Genomic DNA, 18,458 nt, shown 5'->3' on the forward strand with positions numbered 1-18,458 from the left:
GGATTATCCTGAAGAGTTTTGGAACAATGTTCTATGGACAGGTGAGTAAATTTTGGTGCTCTGGTGAAAACGAAAACACTGCCTTCCAGAATAAGAAGCTCCCATCAACTGTGAAGCATGTACCTATTGTGTTTTAGATTGGGGATGCTTTGCTGCATCAGAACCAAATTGGCCATCATTAAAGGAACCATGAATTCTGCTTTATTAGGGAATTCTGCAGAAGGCCATGTCTCTGAGCAGAAGCAGCTGGGTCATGTAGCCAGACATATAAAGCAAACAAGCAAGTCCACATCACTATGTTTGAGGTTGAATAACAATACATTTTATTTTCTGAGGCAAACAATTACAAATTATATTTAAATAATGTCAACCACTCTACCCTCAGATGGAGACTATTAAATTAGATGTTTAGATTCCTTGAACCTTCTTACCAAATGTATTGGTTACCCAAATATCCTGACCAAAGGAATGAATCCTAAATTAAACTTTTGTCGTCACGTGGATTCACTTTCCCATGCGCACGTGGCTGTTTCACGGTTTGTTATAAGGTTGTCCCCTCTTGTCGCGGAAGGTAAAATTTGTAATCGCTATATTTTATCTCCAATTAAATATACTTTCGGTTGAAGGCTTTTAATATTGTATCATACTTAAATACGATTTTACTCCATAAAATGTTCCTTATTGATTATAATGAATTTAGCTACGGATAGTAATAGTTGACGTCCGCGACGCTAGGTAATTTGTTAGCTAGTTAGTTAAGGATTGACGCGGGGTGGAAAACTAGCCTGTCTGCAAAGACTAGGAAAGTGAAATTCACTGTGAATCCCTGTTTTGAATTTGTGAAGGTTAACTAGTTACGTTAACTTCTTAGCCAGTAATTCAGTCTAGCTCTCCCGATTTTAAAACAGTAGCAAATTTGTTGTCCATCGTTTCCCCCCCGTCTTCAGTAAGCAGAAACGATGACACTGTACTTGTCTTGAAAATGTAGAATAAAGTTTGATGTCTGTTTCTACAGAAAATACTTTCGTTGGGGGAAAAAACTACTTGCGGTGTAAAAAATTCCTGTAAGTGTTACAATTGTTTTTTTTAAATCGTGTTAATCGTCTGTCTACTCTGAAATATTATGAAGACAAATCACCAAACCTAATGTTTATTTGACTGTTAGAATGTATTGACTTCATTAATTGACAAACATGGGTATTAATTGTGTTTCTGACTAGATCCACTGACATGGATCGCAACAATAGAAAGACAGTGAAGTTTGAATGGCTACGGACAACACTTGGCTCGCCTACGAAGTTCCGCAAGAATGGTGGTGGCACGCCCGAGCCAACCCGCTGGGGTCAGTTTCCCAGTGAGGTTATGACTTCCCCTGATCTCAACCTGACGACAGGGTCAGCCGGCTTAGCAGAGCTGGAGGACATCTGCCTAAACACACCAAAGAGAAGGGCTGGCCGCTCACCAGGAGACCGTAGTGAAGGCAAACAGGATGGGGGCAACTACTTCACAGGCAAAATGAATGGCCTCAGGAAGCTTTCCAGAAAATGTTTGCGAGGTCTGACTTCCTCCACGTCCAAGGTAAGTCCTAATAGCACATTCTGCTAAGTAGCTCAATACTATGATTTTTGGTCCCTTTGCCGAATTAAATATAAATGTATGCCAAACAAAGAAGTCAACCCATACAACTATAAAATTACTATCATGGATGTTAAGTTTTGCAAACAAATAAATGGCCTGGTTATTGAACTGAGGTGAGTTGGATCAACACCTGGTAATATAGTGATGTAAGAATTTGACATCATGGCTCCTTCATTTGTACTGGACAGAAACATTAAATATATTTAATAAAATGGTAGACTGCAATTGTTTGCTAACTCATTTAAACTATTAGTGTTACTTTAATTAAAAAAAAAATCTGTGGGACATTCTAACTTAACAATTCATCCTGCATTGCTCAAACAATTAAGGGCATTTGCAATTATCACAGTATAACCCCAATTCAATAAAACTTCAGGGATATCAATCTGCCCAGTTAGGAAGCATAAGCGATTGTGAATTAACTTCACCTATTTTGGTACAAATGAAAGTGACAACAGGTGCACTGGAGATGCAACCGAAAGACAATATCCAAAAAGGGAATAGTTTTGCAGGTGGTGGCCACAGACAACTGCTCTCTCCTTATCCTTCCTGACTGATTCTTCTCTAGTTTTGAGCTATACTAGTGTCCTTGTCACTACTGGTAGCATGAGACGGTACCTGCAGCCCATTCAGGTTGCACAGGTAGCCCAGCTCCTCCAGGATGGCACATATGTGCTGTTGCAAGAAGGTTTACTATGTCTCCCAGTACAGTCTCAGGAGCATGGAGGAGATACCAGGAGACTGGCTGTTACCCAAGGAGAGCTGGACAGGGCCGTAGAAGGGCATCTCCTTGGAGGGTCGCACAGACCTCCCCTTGCTTGCCAATGGTACCCTGACTGTTGTTAGGTACTGGGATGAAATCTTCAGACCCATCGTCAGACCTTACACTGGTGCAGTGGGCCCTGGGTTCCTCCTGGTGTAGGACAATGCCTGTCCTCACGTGGCCAGAGTGCATAGGCAGTTCCTGGATGATGAAGGCATTGATACCATTGACTGGCCCTCACGTTCCCCAGACCTGAATCCAATTGAGAACCTCTGGGACATTATGCATCGGTGCATCCGAAAGCGGGCCAAGTAGCACCTCACTGTCCAGGAGCTCACTGATGCCCTGATCCAGGTCTGGGAGAAGATCCCCCAGAACACCATCCGCTGTCTTATCAGGTGCATGCCCAGACGTTGTCAGGAGTGCATACAGGCATGTGGGGTACTGAGTCACATTTATGAGTTGCTGTGATGAAATTAATGCAAGTTGGAACTGCCTGTGAATTCAACTGTTTCAACGAATTACATTGTACAGTAAGGTTTTTGATCTTTAAATATATGTAGTTAAGACCCAGTGTGTGATTTAAGAGTTCCCTTAATGTTTTTGAGCAGTGGATTTATTGCAGTATGAATTGATATCCTTGTTGCCCACTTACAGCTGATGTCCTGGTGGATGGGGTGGGAGGAACATGACATCAAGGGCACATGGTATAATAGTGGTATTGTTAGTAAAATGTCAGCATTGTGGTGGCAATACCCTGAATGTGAGAATCTGTCCTGGAACTTTGTTTCAGCCCAACTTTATTGCATTTATTTAATGAACTCAACAAATAAGTAAAACATTATTTATTGACATTCTAAATCCTGGCTTTAGTTATCGCTTCATATGTTCGTTTGGTTTTTCCTCAGGCTGGAATCATGGACACAATTTCCCAGACAGAGAACCTGCTCCCCTCACCTACAACCTCCAGTGTTCTGAAGAGGAAAGAAAGGACCCCAGAGGAGGGGTCAAAGGCCATATATCTGAAGGCTTTGACCGCCGCTATCAAGGCAGGGGAGAAACAGTCCCCGGACAAAGTGACTGCCAGGAAAAGCCTCTCTCTCACCAAGTCCACAGAGAGGAGGCATTCTTTGGAACCGGTTATGGAGCCTGTTTTGGCACCAGATGCCAGTGTGCCCTTTGACTGCTGTTCTGTCCAGTCAGAGGGAGATTCAGAAGACACGGCTCCCTTCGAAGGCAACGGCTACGAATTCCACCCACTGGTGTTTGTTGACCCTGACACACAAGATGAGAATATCGTAAAAGAAGACACACAGGTGATTCACTTCCAAAAAGGCTCCAAAAACTGTTGAACATGCAATTGCAAGTTTATTATGCATGATTCACATTTTATCAAAATGTATACCTCCTAACCCCATATCTTCTTCAGAGTATAGTGTTGAAAGAGGAAGCTTCTCCTGATTGGTCAGATGACGAGGATCCTGTAGTGGTGGAGACGCTCTCCCAGGATGAGTATTCCAATGCCAAGGAGGTGTTTAAGAGGGAGGTCAGTGACTCCTCCACGTCTGGTCTGAAGTACGTTCCGAACCGTTCTTTCCTGAACCCTGGAACATACACCCCTGACCCCTGGAAACTGAACCCTCCCGCTGGGCCGGATCAAAGTGGTGGTGTTTTAGTGCCCTCTTTCACCACCACGTCTGTGGATGAACCGAGTGGTTCTTTCCGGTTTCTGAGTGAGAGCCCGTCTCAACTGTCCCCTCAGTCATGGAGGACGGTGTTCATTTCCTCCGGGCACCCCCCCTCGGAGAAACCCGGTACCCAGCCGGCACTCAGCACCGGCGTTGGTTCCCCGTCCTGCCCCAGCAGTGTGTGTTCCTCCCTGGACCCCTTTGCTCTGCCGCGGACCGTTACAAGTTCCAGAATCGGTTCTGTTCTCTCCAGTCGCAATGGCCCCTGCGTCCGGACTCATCGACGCTATTCTGATGGCGTCCCCTCCTTACCCCCCCCCTCCTCTGGTTTCTATGAAAATGGTGCCACCACCAGGAGAATGTCTGTAGGGGCGGAGACTATATGGTCATGCAACCCAGGCCTAAAGGGATTGAGCCAGCATGGCTTTGTGGACACCCACTGTCACCTAGACATGCTGTGGGGCAAGCTGGGCTTCCGGGGGACCTTTGCCCGCTTCCGCCATCTACACCAGAGCAGTTTCCCACCGGAGTTTCGTGGCTGCATCGCCGACTTCTGCAACCCCCGGGTAATGGTGCGTGAAGCGCTGTGGGAGGGGTTGTTGGCAGAGGAGCTGGTCTGGGGGGCGTTCGGCTGCCACCCCCACTTTGCCAAGGCGTATTCCGAGGTGGACGAGCGCAGCATTCTAGCGGCCATGCGACACCCCAAAGCTGTCGCCTTTGGTGAGATTGGCCTGGACTACTCCCACAAGAACTCGACCAACGCCCCCCGGCAGAAAGAGGTATGGTCATGGCGAGGCTGCTCATTCACCTGAGCCACGGGGTTGAAGAGCTGCTGCTGGCTGGAGGCTGTGATGGTGTTGTGTGTTTCTTGTCCTGCAGGTGTTTGAGCGACAGCTGAAACTGGCCGTTGCCATGAACAAGCCTCTCGTGATCCACTGCAGGGAGGCAGATGATGACCTGCTGGTGATCATGAAGAAGTGTGTTCCCCGGGACTACAAAATCCACAGGTCCGTGTGGGGTCCCGTTGAGCAATTCTTCACTGCGTTGAAGGCCTGTTTGTTATAAACCAGTTTTCTATTGCGACATACCTTTTCCACAGACACTGTTTCACCAACAGTTACCCGGTAATAGAGCCCTTGCTGAAGGAGTTTCCCAACCTCTGCGTAGGCTTCACAGCCCTCGTTACTTACCCCAGAGCTCACGAGGTCCGTGACGCCATCCGCAAGATCCCCCTTGACCGCATCCTCCTAGAGACAGACGCGCCATATTTCCTGCCCCGACAGGTACGCACACATGAGACTGTGGGATGCATGCTGATTTGACTGTGTATGCATGCTGATAGTGTCTTTTGTCTCCTTTCCCCGGTAGGTTAGTAAAGATGTCTGTAGGTTTGCCCACCCTGGCATGGGTATTCACACATTGCGTGAGATCAGCCTCCTGAAGGGACTGAACATGGCCACTGTGCTCACCGCAGTCCGAAACAACACAACCCAGCTCTACGGCATATGACAACAGCATCAGGGATGGTCTCCGTCCGAAACCAGTTACCATGACTTGCCACATTAGAGTACAAGGTGTTGGTGAAGAGATTGGACACTCTTCGTATCAAACATGGCAGCCTCATTTTGTTACATTAAGTCAGTATTTGAGAGTTAAAAAACATACCTGTATATATTTTCCAAATTGTCTTTGCAGCCAGTGTGGGCAGCACTTATGAACAAATGTTCTTTATTTTAGTTAATGTTTTGAGAAGAAACGAATGTGTCAAAAATAATACGGTGGTCAAGTTTTGCTTACCTGGACCCCATGGCCCTGCATAGTTTTAGGAGTTGTCAGAAACCGTGGCGAGAAGGCATTAATAGCTTAATGCTCCATTGGAGCTTTACTTAGTTCTAAGAGATGCTAGCGGTCTCAGTGACTCACACTAAACTTGAGGCTATATGCATCGACTGGAATCCAAATGTGGTTTGTTTTAATTGTTTTACATCACATTTATCTATTTTATTTTTTAATTACATTTGATGAATGCTGTGATTTCTTTGAGATAATTTGACTAGCCCTTTTTGTTCTGCATTTTCATCCTGTCTGCATGTGTTTGTTTTGATGCAGTTGATGTAGAAGCTTTCTAGTCCAGGTTCCTTCCTCTTTGTCCAAGGATGTGATGGAAGGTTGTCATGCACTCATTAAAAAGCATATATTTTTACCATTTGGTGAAGTGTGAATTGATAAATGAATGCTGCTCCAACTCCAGAGCTCCTTAAACATCTCCCTGGAACATGGAGGCTGTGCTGCATGTGTTCACTGGACTCTTTAATAGGTTAATACTTCTGGTCAAGGTCAGTTTGGACATGGTCCAGAAACTATGCAAAACAACTTTTTGATAATAGTCACAAAATGTCTAAAGTATTTTTATTGCTCAAGGATATGCCCACGTGTACACAAAACAATCTCGTATCATCTGATTTCGATCTCTGGTTGGAGAAGACCGTAACGATGCTATGTTGCTTACTCCAAACCAGTAGGGGGCAGTGCTCAGTCCCGACACTTGTTCACTAGCGACATCTAGAAAGCTCTGGGATGTTTCGATGTTGTGTTTCGTCGGCATTTATCGTTGTGTTTAGGAGGTTGCTGGATAGCGAAATCTAAAACATGGATAGAAAGAAAAAACAATATGAAGTTACTGCTTCATCTGTGAGTTGTTCGATCTAATATATTCGGATATCTGTTTTTGATTGTCAGGAGTGTCAACAATATACTGTATTAAGTATATTGTCATTGCGGGCTAGCTAGTTAAATATAACTTATTTGGTGTCGATGTTCATGTTATGAGTATGTTATTTGTGACCCAAGGTTGATATTACTTTCAATCATTGCCGTTTAAATATATTATGTGAAACAGTTTGTGCATATTTCAGTCGAAAACCCTTTCCTCTGCAGCTTGTTGATCTTAAAGCAGAACTCTACAGGAAGCAAGAGCAATTCAAACATGACAAACTGGAGCAAGATGCTGGGGCTAGCGTTAAATCCAAATTTAAAATCAAGGTAATATCGAGCTTTTTACAAGACCGATGTTGTTACGTTAGCCTAATTAACTTTATAACATGAATTGTGTTCTTGTCCCTGTAAAGAAACCTAATCAATGGAAACAGAATGAAGGTGTTTCAGAGCGGGCACAGAAAGATGAGGAGCAGATGACAGAGGAAGACAAAAGTCTAGACATGGCAAAGTGAGTTCAAAGGGATGTACTTCTCCAGGGGCCACATCATTCATGTTACTAATCGGTCCACAAAATATACTGATTTACTTTAGTTACCAGAAAATTGGATTTGCAGTATAAACATTTACACCGTACAACCATAACATTATGACCACTGACAGGTGCAGTGAATAACACTGATAATCTTGTTATCATGGCACCTGTCATTGGGTGGGATATATTAGGCAGCAAGTGAACAAGGTATGCGTATGTATCTGAGCAGCTTTGACAAGGGCCAAGTTGTGATGGCTAGATGATTGGGTCAGAACATCTCCAGAACTGCAGCCCTTGTGGGGTATTCCCGGTCTGCAGTGGTCAGTACCTATCAAAAGTGGTCCAAGGAAGGAAAAGCAGTGAACCGGCGACAGGGTCATGGGTGGCCAAGGCTCATTGATGCATGTGGGGGGCGAAGGCTGGCCTGTGTGGTCCGATCCAACAGACGAGCTACTATAGCTCAAATTGCTGAAAAGTTAATGCTGGTACTGATAGAAAGGTGTCAGAACACAGTGCATTGCAGTTTGTTGCGTATGAGGCTGCTTAGCTGCAGACCAGTCAGGGTGCCCATGCTAACCCCTGTCCACTGTCGAAAGCACCTACAATGGGCACATGAGCATCAGAACTGGACCTAAGAGCAATGGAAGAAGGTGGCCTGGTCTGATGAATCATGTTTTCTTTTATATCACGTGGATGGCCGGGTGCGTGTGCGTCGCTTACCTGGAGAACACATGGCACCAGGATGCACTATGGGAAGAAGGCAAGCCGGCGGAAGCAATGTGATGCTTTGGGCAAAGTTCTGCTGGGAAACCATGGGTCCTGCTATTAATGTGGATGTTACTTTGACACGTACCACCTATCTAAGCATTGTTTCAGACCATGTGCAGCTTTTCATGGCAACGGTTTTCCCTAAAGGCATTGGCCTCTTTCAACAGGATAATGCGCCCTGCCACAAAGCAAAAATTGTTCAGGAATGGTTTGAGGAACACAAACGAGTTCAAGATGTTGACTTGGCCTCCAAATTTCCCAGATCTCAATCCAATCGAGCATCTGTGGGATGTGCTGAACAAACAGGCCAGATCCATGGAGGCCCCACCTCGCAACTTACAGGACTTAAAGGATCTGCTGTTAACATCTTGTTGCCAGATAGCACAGCACACCTTCAGAGATCTAGTTGAGTCTATGCTTCGACAGGTCAGGGCTGTTTTGGTGTCAAAAGGGGGACGGACCTACACAATATTAGGCAGGTGGTCATAATGTTATGGCTGATTGGTGTGTATTGACTCATTGGCAAATGTTGCATGTTTCTGTAAAATGCTAATAGAAAAATATTCTATGTCTGCTGTAACCTGGATGTGTACATTTCTTGATAGCTGGAATTATGCAATCCAACAATATGCCTCTGCTTACCTTTAAAACATCTGGTGTGTGTTTCATCCACATCGGGCCAATTATAGTATTAATGGAAACATTTTAATATTTTCAAAACTATACATTTTGTGTTCAGCCAAGCCTTTTTATCAAAAACTAATTCACATACTTTTTCTCGTATATCTGTCTAAAAATACATTGTCATTTTAATCTAACATAATGACATATAATGGTTGTTAGCTGAATGTTACCAACATGCCAAAAGATTCCCCCTCGGTTCTGTGAAACAAATGCCAAATTTTCTTTGCAGTTTTTAAATCTAATGTCACAACCCCTAGTTTGGGAAATGCTGTGCCGCACCAAAAGCTTATATATACCTAGTTTATGGAAACCCTCTTTACTGTTTATTATATGTCTATATTTGCCCACAGGCGCAAGCTAGAGGAGAAGGCCAAACTGTATGAGCAGATGACTAAAGGAGACTTTCCTGGTATAGTATTATGTCATCCATTATACTGCTCGAGGAGCCTGAACAATATAATGTTCAACTCTATTGTTGATGTGTGAAGACCCTGCATGTGCCTTTTGCATTTTTCATGTTGGAATTATTGTTCTCTTTCCCAATTATGTCAGATGAGGAGACAGAGGCACTTTTCCTGGTGGATTTCACCCAGAAGATTATTGACAAGAAGAGAGAAAATCACACCCAACAGGAGAGCGAGAGAGAGGACCGAGAGAGCTCTTCCCCCATCCCCCCACCTGAGAACCCAGACGAGGAATGGTAACGCCTAATCAGCATATACTACTGGATATCTCCTCTAAAGTAGAAGCAGAGTATTGGATTTTAGATGCCACTGAACAGTCAACGGTTAGGAATTTAAAGAACCGTTGTCTGATTGGTCCTTAGGGTGGATTATGTGGATGGTTTGGGACGATCCCGGAGATGCCTGAAGAAAGACTTACCCAGATTCCAGAAAATGAACCGAGAGTTTCAAGGAAAAGGGTATATTTTATTCTGAACCAAGGTTAGATGATAATGTCAGTGTCGCCAGTTCTGTAGCGTTGCTGCTTGTGTTTCGTGTACACAGACGTGACCCGGCTGAGAAGGACCTGTTGTCAGAAGACATGCGTCGGGAACTGCAGAGGCAGGAGTGGGAGAGGGAAGAGGAGGAGGCCATGAACAGACCCGTGGGACCAATCCACTATGAGGACATCAGGGAGCAAGGTTGGCACGATAGTCTTTTCAAGGATACATTAATTAAGTTATAATATCGAAGTAAACTAATGTGTTAAACAGGTAGCCCAACCCAAACCACATATTGCTATCATAACATTTTTCTGACTATTTTATTTTTCTGTATTTCATTGTTTAGAGGGCATCAAAATGACACTGTGACGATTGGAAGTGCGATGCCCCAGGGCTTTAACCCAGAAAAGAGTTGCTCGTTCTCCCCCGGGTCAGATCCAAAGTGCGGATATTGTGTGCATTTGATCGCGTGCAACCAGTTAAATTACAGTAGTTATAGTAATTTAATAATCAACACGTGAAAATCGTTGGAAGAGGTCTCATGTTGCAAACCCCCAATGCGAAGCACTCTTGTATTAAAGTGAGGATTCCCATCGCCCCAGAAGTATCTCTGAAAGCTGCTTTGTCTTGATAGTTGGAGGAAGAAATTGTATTAAGATCAATGTGTACTTTTAACAAAATATATACCTTTTTCATGACTATATATGTCCATACAATCTGTTGGCTGATATCTCAATTCAATTTTATCTCTACCTCTCCCTCTCCACTCCCTGCATCTAATCACTCCTCCTCCCTGCTGTCTGTCTGGGTCAGAGGCCCGTGAGCTTGGTGTGGGATACTTTGCCTTCTCTCAGGACCAGGAACAACGTAGGAAGCAGAGAGAGACTCTGGACATGCTCAGAGACCAGGTCAGCCGCTGCCACCCCTGAGATTAGGATCGTTTTCTGTTATCTAGCAGTTCTTTCAAATAACTCAAAGCTGATTGTTATTTAATTAGATTTTGTGTCTCTTTCTATCAGACAACAGACCAGCGCAGTAAGAGGGAACAGCTGAAGGAGAAGAGGAAGACTATGCTGGATGCTCGACTTGCCAAGGTGAGGCAGAGGAAGATGAAGAAGTCTAAGCTGGACGGGCCTGAAGGGAACCCGGGAACTGAACACAATCAAGGTTAGAGGACATTCTCACAGTGAAACCCAATCCTGGACCAATAACTGATCATCCTGGACTAGACCAAACAGTCACGACTGTATCCCACTATGTGTATATGTTGGATTGATGTAAATCCTGTTTTGTTTTCTGCGGGATCACTTCCTTTAGCAGAGGAAGACCTGATTGGTCCCCTGCCTCCCTCCGATGAAGGCGGTGAGAAGGCTCCTGTTGTGAAGAAGGTGGAGGTGGAGATCCAGGAGAGGAGAGACACCAAGCCTGGAGTCCCCCATGTCCGGGAGTGGGACAGGGGCAAAGGTAACCAGAACCCCTGGTCAGGGACATGATTTACATGAACCACGGCCAAAATGCTATAATATAAAGCAGAAGAGATCTAGGTTTAACAAAGGCTTTATTTCTATGACATTTTATTTTATTTAGGGATGAAATCGGTAACAGACAAAACATTTAATAATCGTTATCGGCCGAATACATTAAAATGGCAGATTACTTGCGACCGATTGTGGTGTCTGAAAAGGCATCTTGCTTACCAAATTTTTACAATAGGCTAATGTTTATGTCAATGACAGGTAATATAGTGCCAGGCTGCTTAGTTGCATAGTATATAAGGTGAGAGCTACCTCACTTATTAAAAAATAAATAAAAAAACACTTAACTCGATACAGCATCTAAAAGCAAGACACCAAGAGTTTCTACAAACACAGTTGCAGCTAAGACCGCTGCCCCTCCCACCATCTGGACTTGATCATAGGCGGAAATCCCAGGGGGACACGACCCCCCCATCCTGGGGAAAACTATGATTTGCCCCCCCATCAACATAAATATGTAAATTCAGCAATATTAATAAGACGGAATGAAAGCATGTGTGCTGACTATAGACACATAATAGAGCGTCTTAAGTTAAAAAAAATTGCGACACACCCGCCCGTTTCCTCACAATGGTTTGATCAACTGTCCCCCTCCCCCCCAGCCCTCAGCGGTGGTACATTGTCCAGGTACAGTGCGCGTGCGCCTGTTTTTGGTTGTTGACTTTCAGTAAGTAGTTCAAACAAAGGATATGTTGGACATTTCTTTACTTCTACCATTCAGTATAATAAAACACATTGATTTACAGGTCACTCTTTAAGTTAGCTAGCAGTTAGCTAGCAAGCTACAGTAACATCAAACAGCTTTTGCAGTTGTTTGACTTTGATTATGAGAGAAGCTTGCAGTGCGGTAGTGTAGTGTAGTGTTCCTTAGCTGGCAAGGTGACCGTGTTTGTGTCGACCGTCTGAAAGGCACTCAATGCACGTAGCTAACGTGAGGCTAATCCAGTATTTGGTTCTGGAATTGTGTCATGATCATGTCTGGTGGGAATATCTAGAAATAAACTTGTTTCTATTGTTGGCTTTTGAATACATGTGTTTTTCATATCTGGCTATAACCATGACTTTTCCACAGTCTAGTGCAGTGGTTCCCAACTAGGGGTACTAGGACCCTTGGGGGTACTTGGCCTCTCCACAGGGGGTACTTGAAAACACTCGTGACACCATAGGCATACTAGTGAAATTAACATGAGGGGGTACTTCAGGGGTAGTCCAAGCAGTGCAAAATCTTTTGGGGGGTACAGTAACTGAAAAAGGTTGGGGGCCACTGGTCTAGTGGAACAGTCTAGTGGTGTTTGCTGAATGTCTTCTCTTTCCAATCTGACAATATTTATTTTCCCAGTGGACTTTTTTGGTGAGTGGACAAGTCGTCGGCGGGACGAGAGGGAGACAGAGTTTGCCCCTCCTTCCACGTACTTCAGCGACGATAAGAAACAGGGCTTCAGGAAAGGGGCCAAATGGGAGCAGGACAAACCTAAAATGGCCTTCAAGTGGTCAGAGGCCCTGGGTGGAGGGCGTAAAGAGACACTCCTGCCACAAGACAAGCCCAAAGGTTCTTCTGTACCCCAGCTTCAGCCCGAAAGTGTCCCTGTGCCCAAGCCTAGTACCCCTGTACCCTCTGAACCTCAACCCACACCATGCCCTTCTCTCACCCAAAACACTGTCCAACCACAAAAAGCTTCAACAGACCCTCATTGCCCATCTCAACCAGCTCAACCCGAATATACACCGCCTCTACCTCAGAACCCCGCTACCCTACCTGCCCAGCCCCAATACACACCGCCTCTACCTCAGAACCCCGCTACCCTACCCGCCCAGCCCCAATACACACCGCCTTTACCTCAGAACCCCGCTACCCTACCCGCCCAGCCCCAATACACACCGCCACCACCGACACAAACTCAGTTTGTTTCCCCGTTTCAGCACCAGTTTGCACCTCCACACTTTCATCCCCAGTATCCTCCTCCACCACACCTTCCATATTCAGCCCCACCCCAGTACCCTCTGCAATTCCTCCCACAGTACCCACCGCAGTACCTCCCACAGTATCCTCCCCAGTACCTCCCTCAGTATCCTCCCCAGCCCCAGAGTCAGTGCCCTCCCCAGCCCCAACCCTCCGACCAAAGCCTGGATGACATGCTGGCCTTCTACAAGAATTCTGTTTGATTCATAAACCTCCCTCGCACAGGTGATTAGAACCTGGATTAACCCAAATGCAGTAACTCACTATGTGTTAGACTAATTGAGCACCAAACAAGGATTGAGCGTTGTTATTTATAACCTAATATTTTTGTTTAGAGTCTGTCATTAAAGCTTAATTTCAATTTACATGGTGTTGTCTTTTCTGATTGCTCCTGGTTTGTGATTTAAGGCACTTGTCCATAACTACAAATGGTTGTGTAAAAGATTGACAGAATCAGCCAATGGTGAGCTTGGTTACAGACTTGGAATCTTGTTGATGTTGTGTTTGAGAACAGTACACAGGACATGATGTAATAGATGTTTTCTATATGCATTGACTTGTCTGAAAGTTGCTCACGTCACAGCCTCTTTGCATTTAGATGGCTATACAGTATCTATGGAATCTAAAATGTACCAGCGGAATGTAATTTGAAGGATTTATTTGAAATGACTGCAGATTGAACCTCAAGATGGCGCTGTGTCCTTTACAACTGTTACTTATGCATGTTGGAATCACAGCAGAGCTGCGTGTAATGCAGGGCAATGTGTGTACACTTGCATGAAACACATACTTCTGCTGCACCTAGTCACACACACACATGCATACACATACTCTGCAGCTACTCTTTGATCTTTCCTGCTTCTTAGTAACTACTCTACCACCTGTACGCATCTACCTAAATGACCTAGTCATTTACCCTGACAATCTGTACATAGCTAACTAAAACTAATTAGTCATTTACCTTAACACCTGTTCATAGTTCCCTTTACAATTATTGCCAACTTTGGTAAAGATTAGCAAAAATGGCTATTAGAAATGTTGTTCACCAGATTGATCTTGCACTCAATACTGTTTGAGGGAAATTCTAACACTAAAGATAATAATTTTTTCTTAAAAATGTATTGGAAGCCCTGCGTTTACTGCTTAGCCCAAGTCTTCATGCTAACATAACAGCAGTGAGTCATCTATAATAATTGAGAAGGTGGGAGAACATAGCAAGGCCTTTGAGACCATCCATGTCATATTTCTTAAGATCCTTCAGAATTCTTGGTTCTTTCTTGTGGACTCTTCAGCTCACCGGTTTTCAATGGGGTTTAGGTCAGGGGACTGGGATGGCCTTTAATTCTGTTGCCAGTTATTTTGTGGAACTCGTGGAATGCTTTAGATTTTTGGCCTGCTAGAAGATCCAACAATGACCCAGTATTTGCATCCTGGCAGAGATAGACAGATTTTGCTGTCACATCTGGTACTTGACCAAGTTTGTAATGACAGCCGCTGATTTTCTGCCCATCTCAAAACAACATATTACCACCACCATGTATGTCTCCTCAACAAATTTGACGTTATCGCAATGCCATCCGCTTTGTCACCTGTGCCCCCTATAATACTCATTGCTGTGATGTTTATGCTCTGATAAACTGTCCCTCCCTGTCTCATCACTGCACCTGCTAAGCAACTTATCCATATGTATGATAAATTAATATAATTAATGAATGAGACAGTTGGTACACCAGCTGCTCTCTTAGGTGTCACTAGTATCTTAGAATATATTGTGAGTGTTGTGAAGAAAACTGCAGCTGAACACTGGAGTTGGTCATAAAAGCCATTGTTGCACCCGTATTCTAGAATGTATTGCATTCTATGGGACAGCTGCACAGGAACTCTGTCATGCGCCAATTCAATAGAGAAAAGTGGTTGTGTAATTGTTCAACTCTAGGAGATAGACATGGACCTGAAGACGTTCCAGTTCTACGTGGCTGAGGCTCCGAACCTCTTGGAGCAGATATATCATCTCCTCCAGAAACGTCAAGAGAAGGAGTTTGTGCTTCCCAAGGGGATCTGGAACTTGTGTTCTCTGTCCTGAGAGGAACTCTCACACATCCCTGTTGATGCCAAACCTCTCCACCAGACCAGCAGTCCTAGCACACACAGGTCTCCTTACCCCCGGTCACACGGCGCAGGATGTCCACCCCCCATCTGTCAGATCCTGCTACCCACTGTCAGATCCTGCTACCCACTGTCAGATCCTGCTACCCACTGTCAGATCCTGCTACCCACTGTCAGATCCAGCTACCCACTGTCAGATCCTGCTACCCACTGTCAGATCCAGCTACCCACTGTCAGATCCTGCTACCCACTGTCAGATCCTGCTACCCACTGTCAGATCCTGCTACCCACTGTCAGATCCTGCTACCCACTGTCAGATCCAGCTAGTTGGCTCGCCAGTCCACTGCTTGTTTCAGCAACTTAAAGTTCAAGAAGAAAGTATCAGGAGCCAGGGCCGTGCTTTTCCTTTAAACCACTGTAACCAACCCGGACCCAGTCCATGCAGAGGACTGCCTCTTTTCCTTCTTTCCCAACTCCAAGAACCTGAACTACAGCGTCTCCCTCAAACCGCGTTATAGCCTGTCGGACGGAACCAGCTTTATCTAGTATCCTTCAGCCTCATGGCTCCTGCTTTCTAATTCGATACCTTCTGTCTTTCTGCTCTACCAGTTCATCTCTCCCTTCATCTGCTCTGGTTCTCCCTCCATCTATCGCTCCTTCGTCACCTGTAAGCACTGAGTTCTTCTGTAACCCTGACGATGTGTCAGCTACCTGTCTAGTTCTGTAGCAGTGTGCCAGGGGTAGGGTGACCACATTTTCAGACCCCCAAACTGGGACCATTGTGTAACCGCACGTTAACACACTGCAGTCATGAACGTTAGCAGTCATTTGAAGAGTAAACGTTTTGTGATCAGGTCCAGCATGTTAGCCTCCCAAGTTTTTTGAAACATGTTGCTGGCATTAAATTCAAAAATTTTCCACAAACAATAAATGTCTCTGTCTGGCATGAAATATTTGTGCTCTTTATAGGATTTACATGATTTGCACATACTTGCATTCTGTTTTAATTTGCATTTTACGTAGCGTCCCAACTTTTTTAGAAACAGGGTTATATAATAAAACCAGGATCTCACACACAGTCATTTTAAGGTATTTTTCCCTCCTTCTCAGCCCTGCCTCTGCATGGAAACCCTCCTCCCCACCTCCTGTCAGACTCCTCCTTGACCACTCTCAGGCTCCTCCAACCCCACCGGTTTGCCACTGCTCCACCCACCTGCCTCTGCTATCTGACCTTCAACTGTGGCCATGTCCTGGTGGTCTAAATCAACACCTCCCTCTGGCCCCCACCCAACATGACGCAGGGGGCATCCAGCAGAGGGTTCACCACAGGCAGGTCCTTGCCTCCGCCAATCCCTGTGCCAAGGTGAGTAGCCGGGCATGTGAAACTACAAGTTTTGGAAGGCATGGGGGGATCAAGACCCACCCCCAATATTTGAAAATGATAATTTGACACTCACGAAAATGTTACGATGACTTAGAAATTACATATCTTTTTCCAACTATAAAGTGGCACGCATTTACTGTCTTCATGTGTCTTTACCTGAAAGTTCTGCTTCACAATATCTGCCCTGCTCTGCTTATAATGGTTTTAAAATCGTTTTGCATTATTTAGCACGAAAACCAAGGTTGCATCAACACTGACCACGTTCATGCAACCAAACAACCACAAAATCTAGTTTAATAGTTTATTTTGTTTATTTTGTTATGCACTGATCTAGCAAATGATTAGCACAAATACAGACATATACAGAGAGGCATGCTTTTTAATTAAACCTTTATATCAACAGGAAGTACTTTAAGACCTAGGTCACTATTACACATCCAGCAGAAGCGATTACGGGACACAGTAGGAGGATGCAGGTGGATTTCGCTTGTTTGTTCAGTGCTCATATTTCTGTTTTTCTGTCTTTAGCAGAGTTCTCAGGACCTTTTCAGACTGGTTAGATATGACACCGACACAGCCAATCATCTGACCCAGACACTGCTTCCTGTACTGGTCCAGAGGCCCGCTGTGGGACCCGGACACTTCTGGTACATGAATGGAGGGATCAAGGAGGAACGGGGTGGAAGTAGTTGATTATGGTTGGGAAAGTGTATGGGTTCAAAGACATTTTACATTTTAATAATTTAGCAAATGTGATTATCCAGAATGACTTAAAGGAGCGATTAGGTCTTGCTCACAGACTGAAAAACAGATATGTCACCTTGCCGGCTTTGGGATTTGAATCTTGCAAGCTATTCGTTACTGGTCAGGTATTTTAATCATTAAGCTACCTGCCGCCCAGAGGCAAATAAATGTAATCGTTTTCTGATTCACCTGAGGGTCCCTTCATTCAGGATCCTTTGATATACTCTGATTCTTGTTCAGAGTTTACTTTTCATGACGGTTATTTATGTTGTGGGGGGAGGATTTGTGTATGTCCTTTATGGGGGGGCTCTTCCTGGTTTGGATAAAGCCTGGCTCCTGTGTAACCTTGACCAGAGTGTTTTTTCCCTTCTTTGTTTCCATTTGCCTCTGGTGAGAATGACCCGATGGACTGGGAGTCACTCAGAGATTGACAACAAACTCACTTAGACACAGATTTCACAAGACTGTGTGTGTGTGTGTGTGTGTGCGTGTTTGTCTGCACTCCTATTTATGAAACCGTATTTATGTCCTGCTAAGAGGGAATGGAGGGAGGGACATAGAGGGAAGAATATTGCAGGAGGAGGGAGGGAGGATGGGAGACATGGAGTGAGAGGTGAAGGGGAGGGAGAGAGCGAGAGTATGGTATGGGTGGGTGCAGTGAAGAAAGACAGTGATGGTCATGCAGGGAACTTTAAAATGCCCATATAGGAGAAACATATATAATTCAGTAGAAGGAACACTGATGAAGAAAAGGCCACTTAATGAACGTGCTGCCTGAATAATTCAACCTAAAAAGAGCAGCAAGAGACACAACCTATGACTGCACTGGGATCAGATGCAAAAAAACAACATATATCCAGGTCATTTTGCATGTCTTTATTTTCTGTCCGTTATTGTGAAGATGGATGGCCACTGTAACCTTCCCTGTGTTGTTGTACACTAGATGACCATGTTATCAAAGCTACGGTTTCTCATTAAAACCCATCAAAAGC

At 44.6% G+C, this 18,458-nt stretch overlaps 2 protein-coding genes across 6 annotated transcripts; both read left to right on the plus strand.

Annotated features, from left to right (window-relative positions):
• Nucleotides 1-446: 446 nt before the first annotated feature.
• Nucleotides 447-6,292, plus strand: tatdn2 (TatD DNase domain containing 2). 4 transcript variants are annotated; one of them, XM_010881607.4, is made up of 8 exons: nt 447-571; nt 1,016-1,064; nt 1,221-1,578; nt 3,310-3,717; nt 3,831-4,868; nt 4,969-5,096; nt 5,189-5,372; nt 5,458-6,292. In XM_010881607.4, exons 1-8 carry the CDS (start codon nt 469-471, stop codon nt 5,596-5,598), a joined length of 2,409 nt encoding a protein of 802 aa, XP_010879909.2. In that variant the 5' UTR covers nt 447-468; the 3' UTR covers nt 5,599-6,292. The 4 variants fall into 4 exon arrangements, with proteins under 4 accessions (XP_010879909.2, XP_010879907.3, XP_028969609.2 ...); XM_010881605.4 differs by having other exon boundaries at nt 5,207-5,372; XM_029113776.2 differs by lacking the exon at nt 447-571 and adding an exon at nt 578-802.
• A 351-nt stretch (nt 6,293-6,643) lies between these two features.
• ccdc174 (coiled-coil domain containing 174) lies at nt 6,644-13,597 on the plus strand. Of its 2 annotated transcripts, none has more exons than XM_010881603.5 (11): nt 6,644-6,780; nt 7,027-7,131; nt 7,218-7,315; nt 9,142-9,200; nt 9,344-9,491; nt 9,618-9,713; nt 9,799-9,935; nt 10,551-10,645; nt 10,757-10,904; nt 11,055-11,201; nt 12,612-13,597. In XM_010881603.5, exons 1-11 carry the CDS (start codon nt 6,739-6,741, stop codon nt 13,433-13,435), a joined length of 1,899 nt encoding a protein of 632 aa, XP_010879905.3. In that variant the 5' UTR covers nt 6,644-6,738; the 3' UTR covers nt 13,436-13,597. The 2 variants fall into 2 exon arrangements, with proteins under 2 accessions (XP_010879905.3, XP_019910781.3); XM_020055222.3 differs by having other exon boundaries at nt 11,058-11,201.
• The last annotated feature ends 4,861 nt before the right edge of the window (nt 13,598-18,458 follow it).

This window comes from Esox lucius, chromosome 17 (assembly GCF_011004845.1).
Source record: "Esox lucius isolate fEsoLuc1 chromosome 17, fEsoLuc1.pri, whole genome shotgun sequence".
Classification (NCBI taxonomy): domain Eukaryota; kingdom Metazoa; phylum Chordata; class Actinopteri; order Esociformes; family Esocidae; genus Esox; species Esox lucius.

Bases quoted from the DNA above. Each gene is read 5' to 3' on its own strand.
- ccdc174 (XM_010881603.5), top strand. From the start codon at position 6,739: ATGGATAGAAAGAAAAAACAATATGAAGTTACTGCTTCATCT. The intron at 7,316-9,141 runs GTGAGTTCAAAG...ATTTGCCCACAG, and splicing joins AAAAGTCTAGACATGGCAAA to GCGCAAGCTAGAGGAGAAGG. The intron at 9,201-9,343 runs GTATAGTATTAT...CAATTATGTCAG, and splicing joins GACTAAAGGAGACTTTCCTG to ATGAGGAGACAGAGGCACTT.
- tatdn2 (XM_010881607.4), top strand. From the start codon at position 469: ATGAATCCTAAATTAAACTTTTGTCGTCACGTGGATTCACTTTCCCAT. The intron at 572-1,015 runs GTAAAATTTGTA...CTGTTTCTACAG, and splicing joins GTCCCCTCTTGTCGCGGAAG to AAAATACTTTCGTTGGGGGA. The intron at 5,097-5,188 runs GTCCGTGTGGGG...CCTTTTCCACAG, and splicing joins CGGGACTACAAAATCCACAG to ACACTGTTTCACCAACAGTT.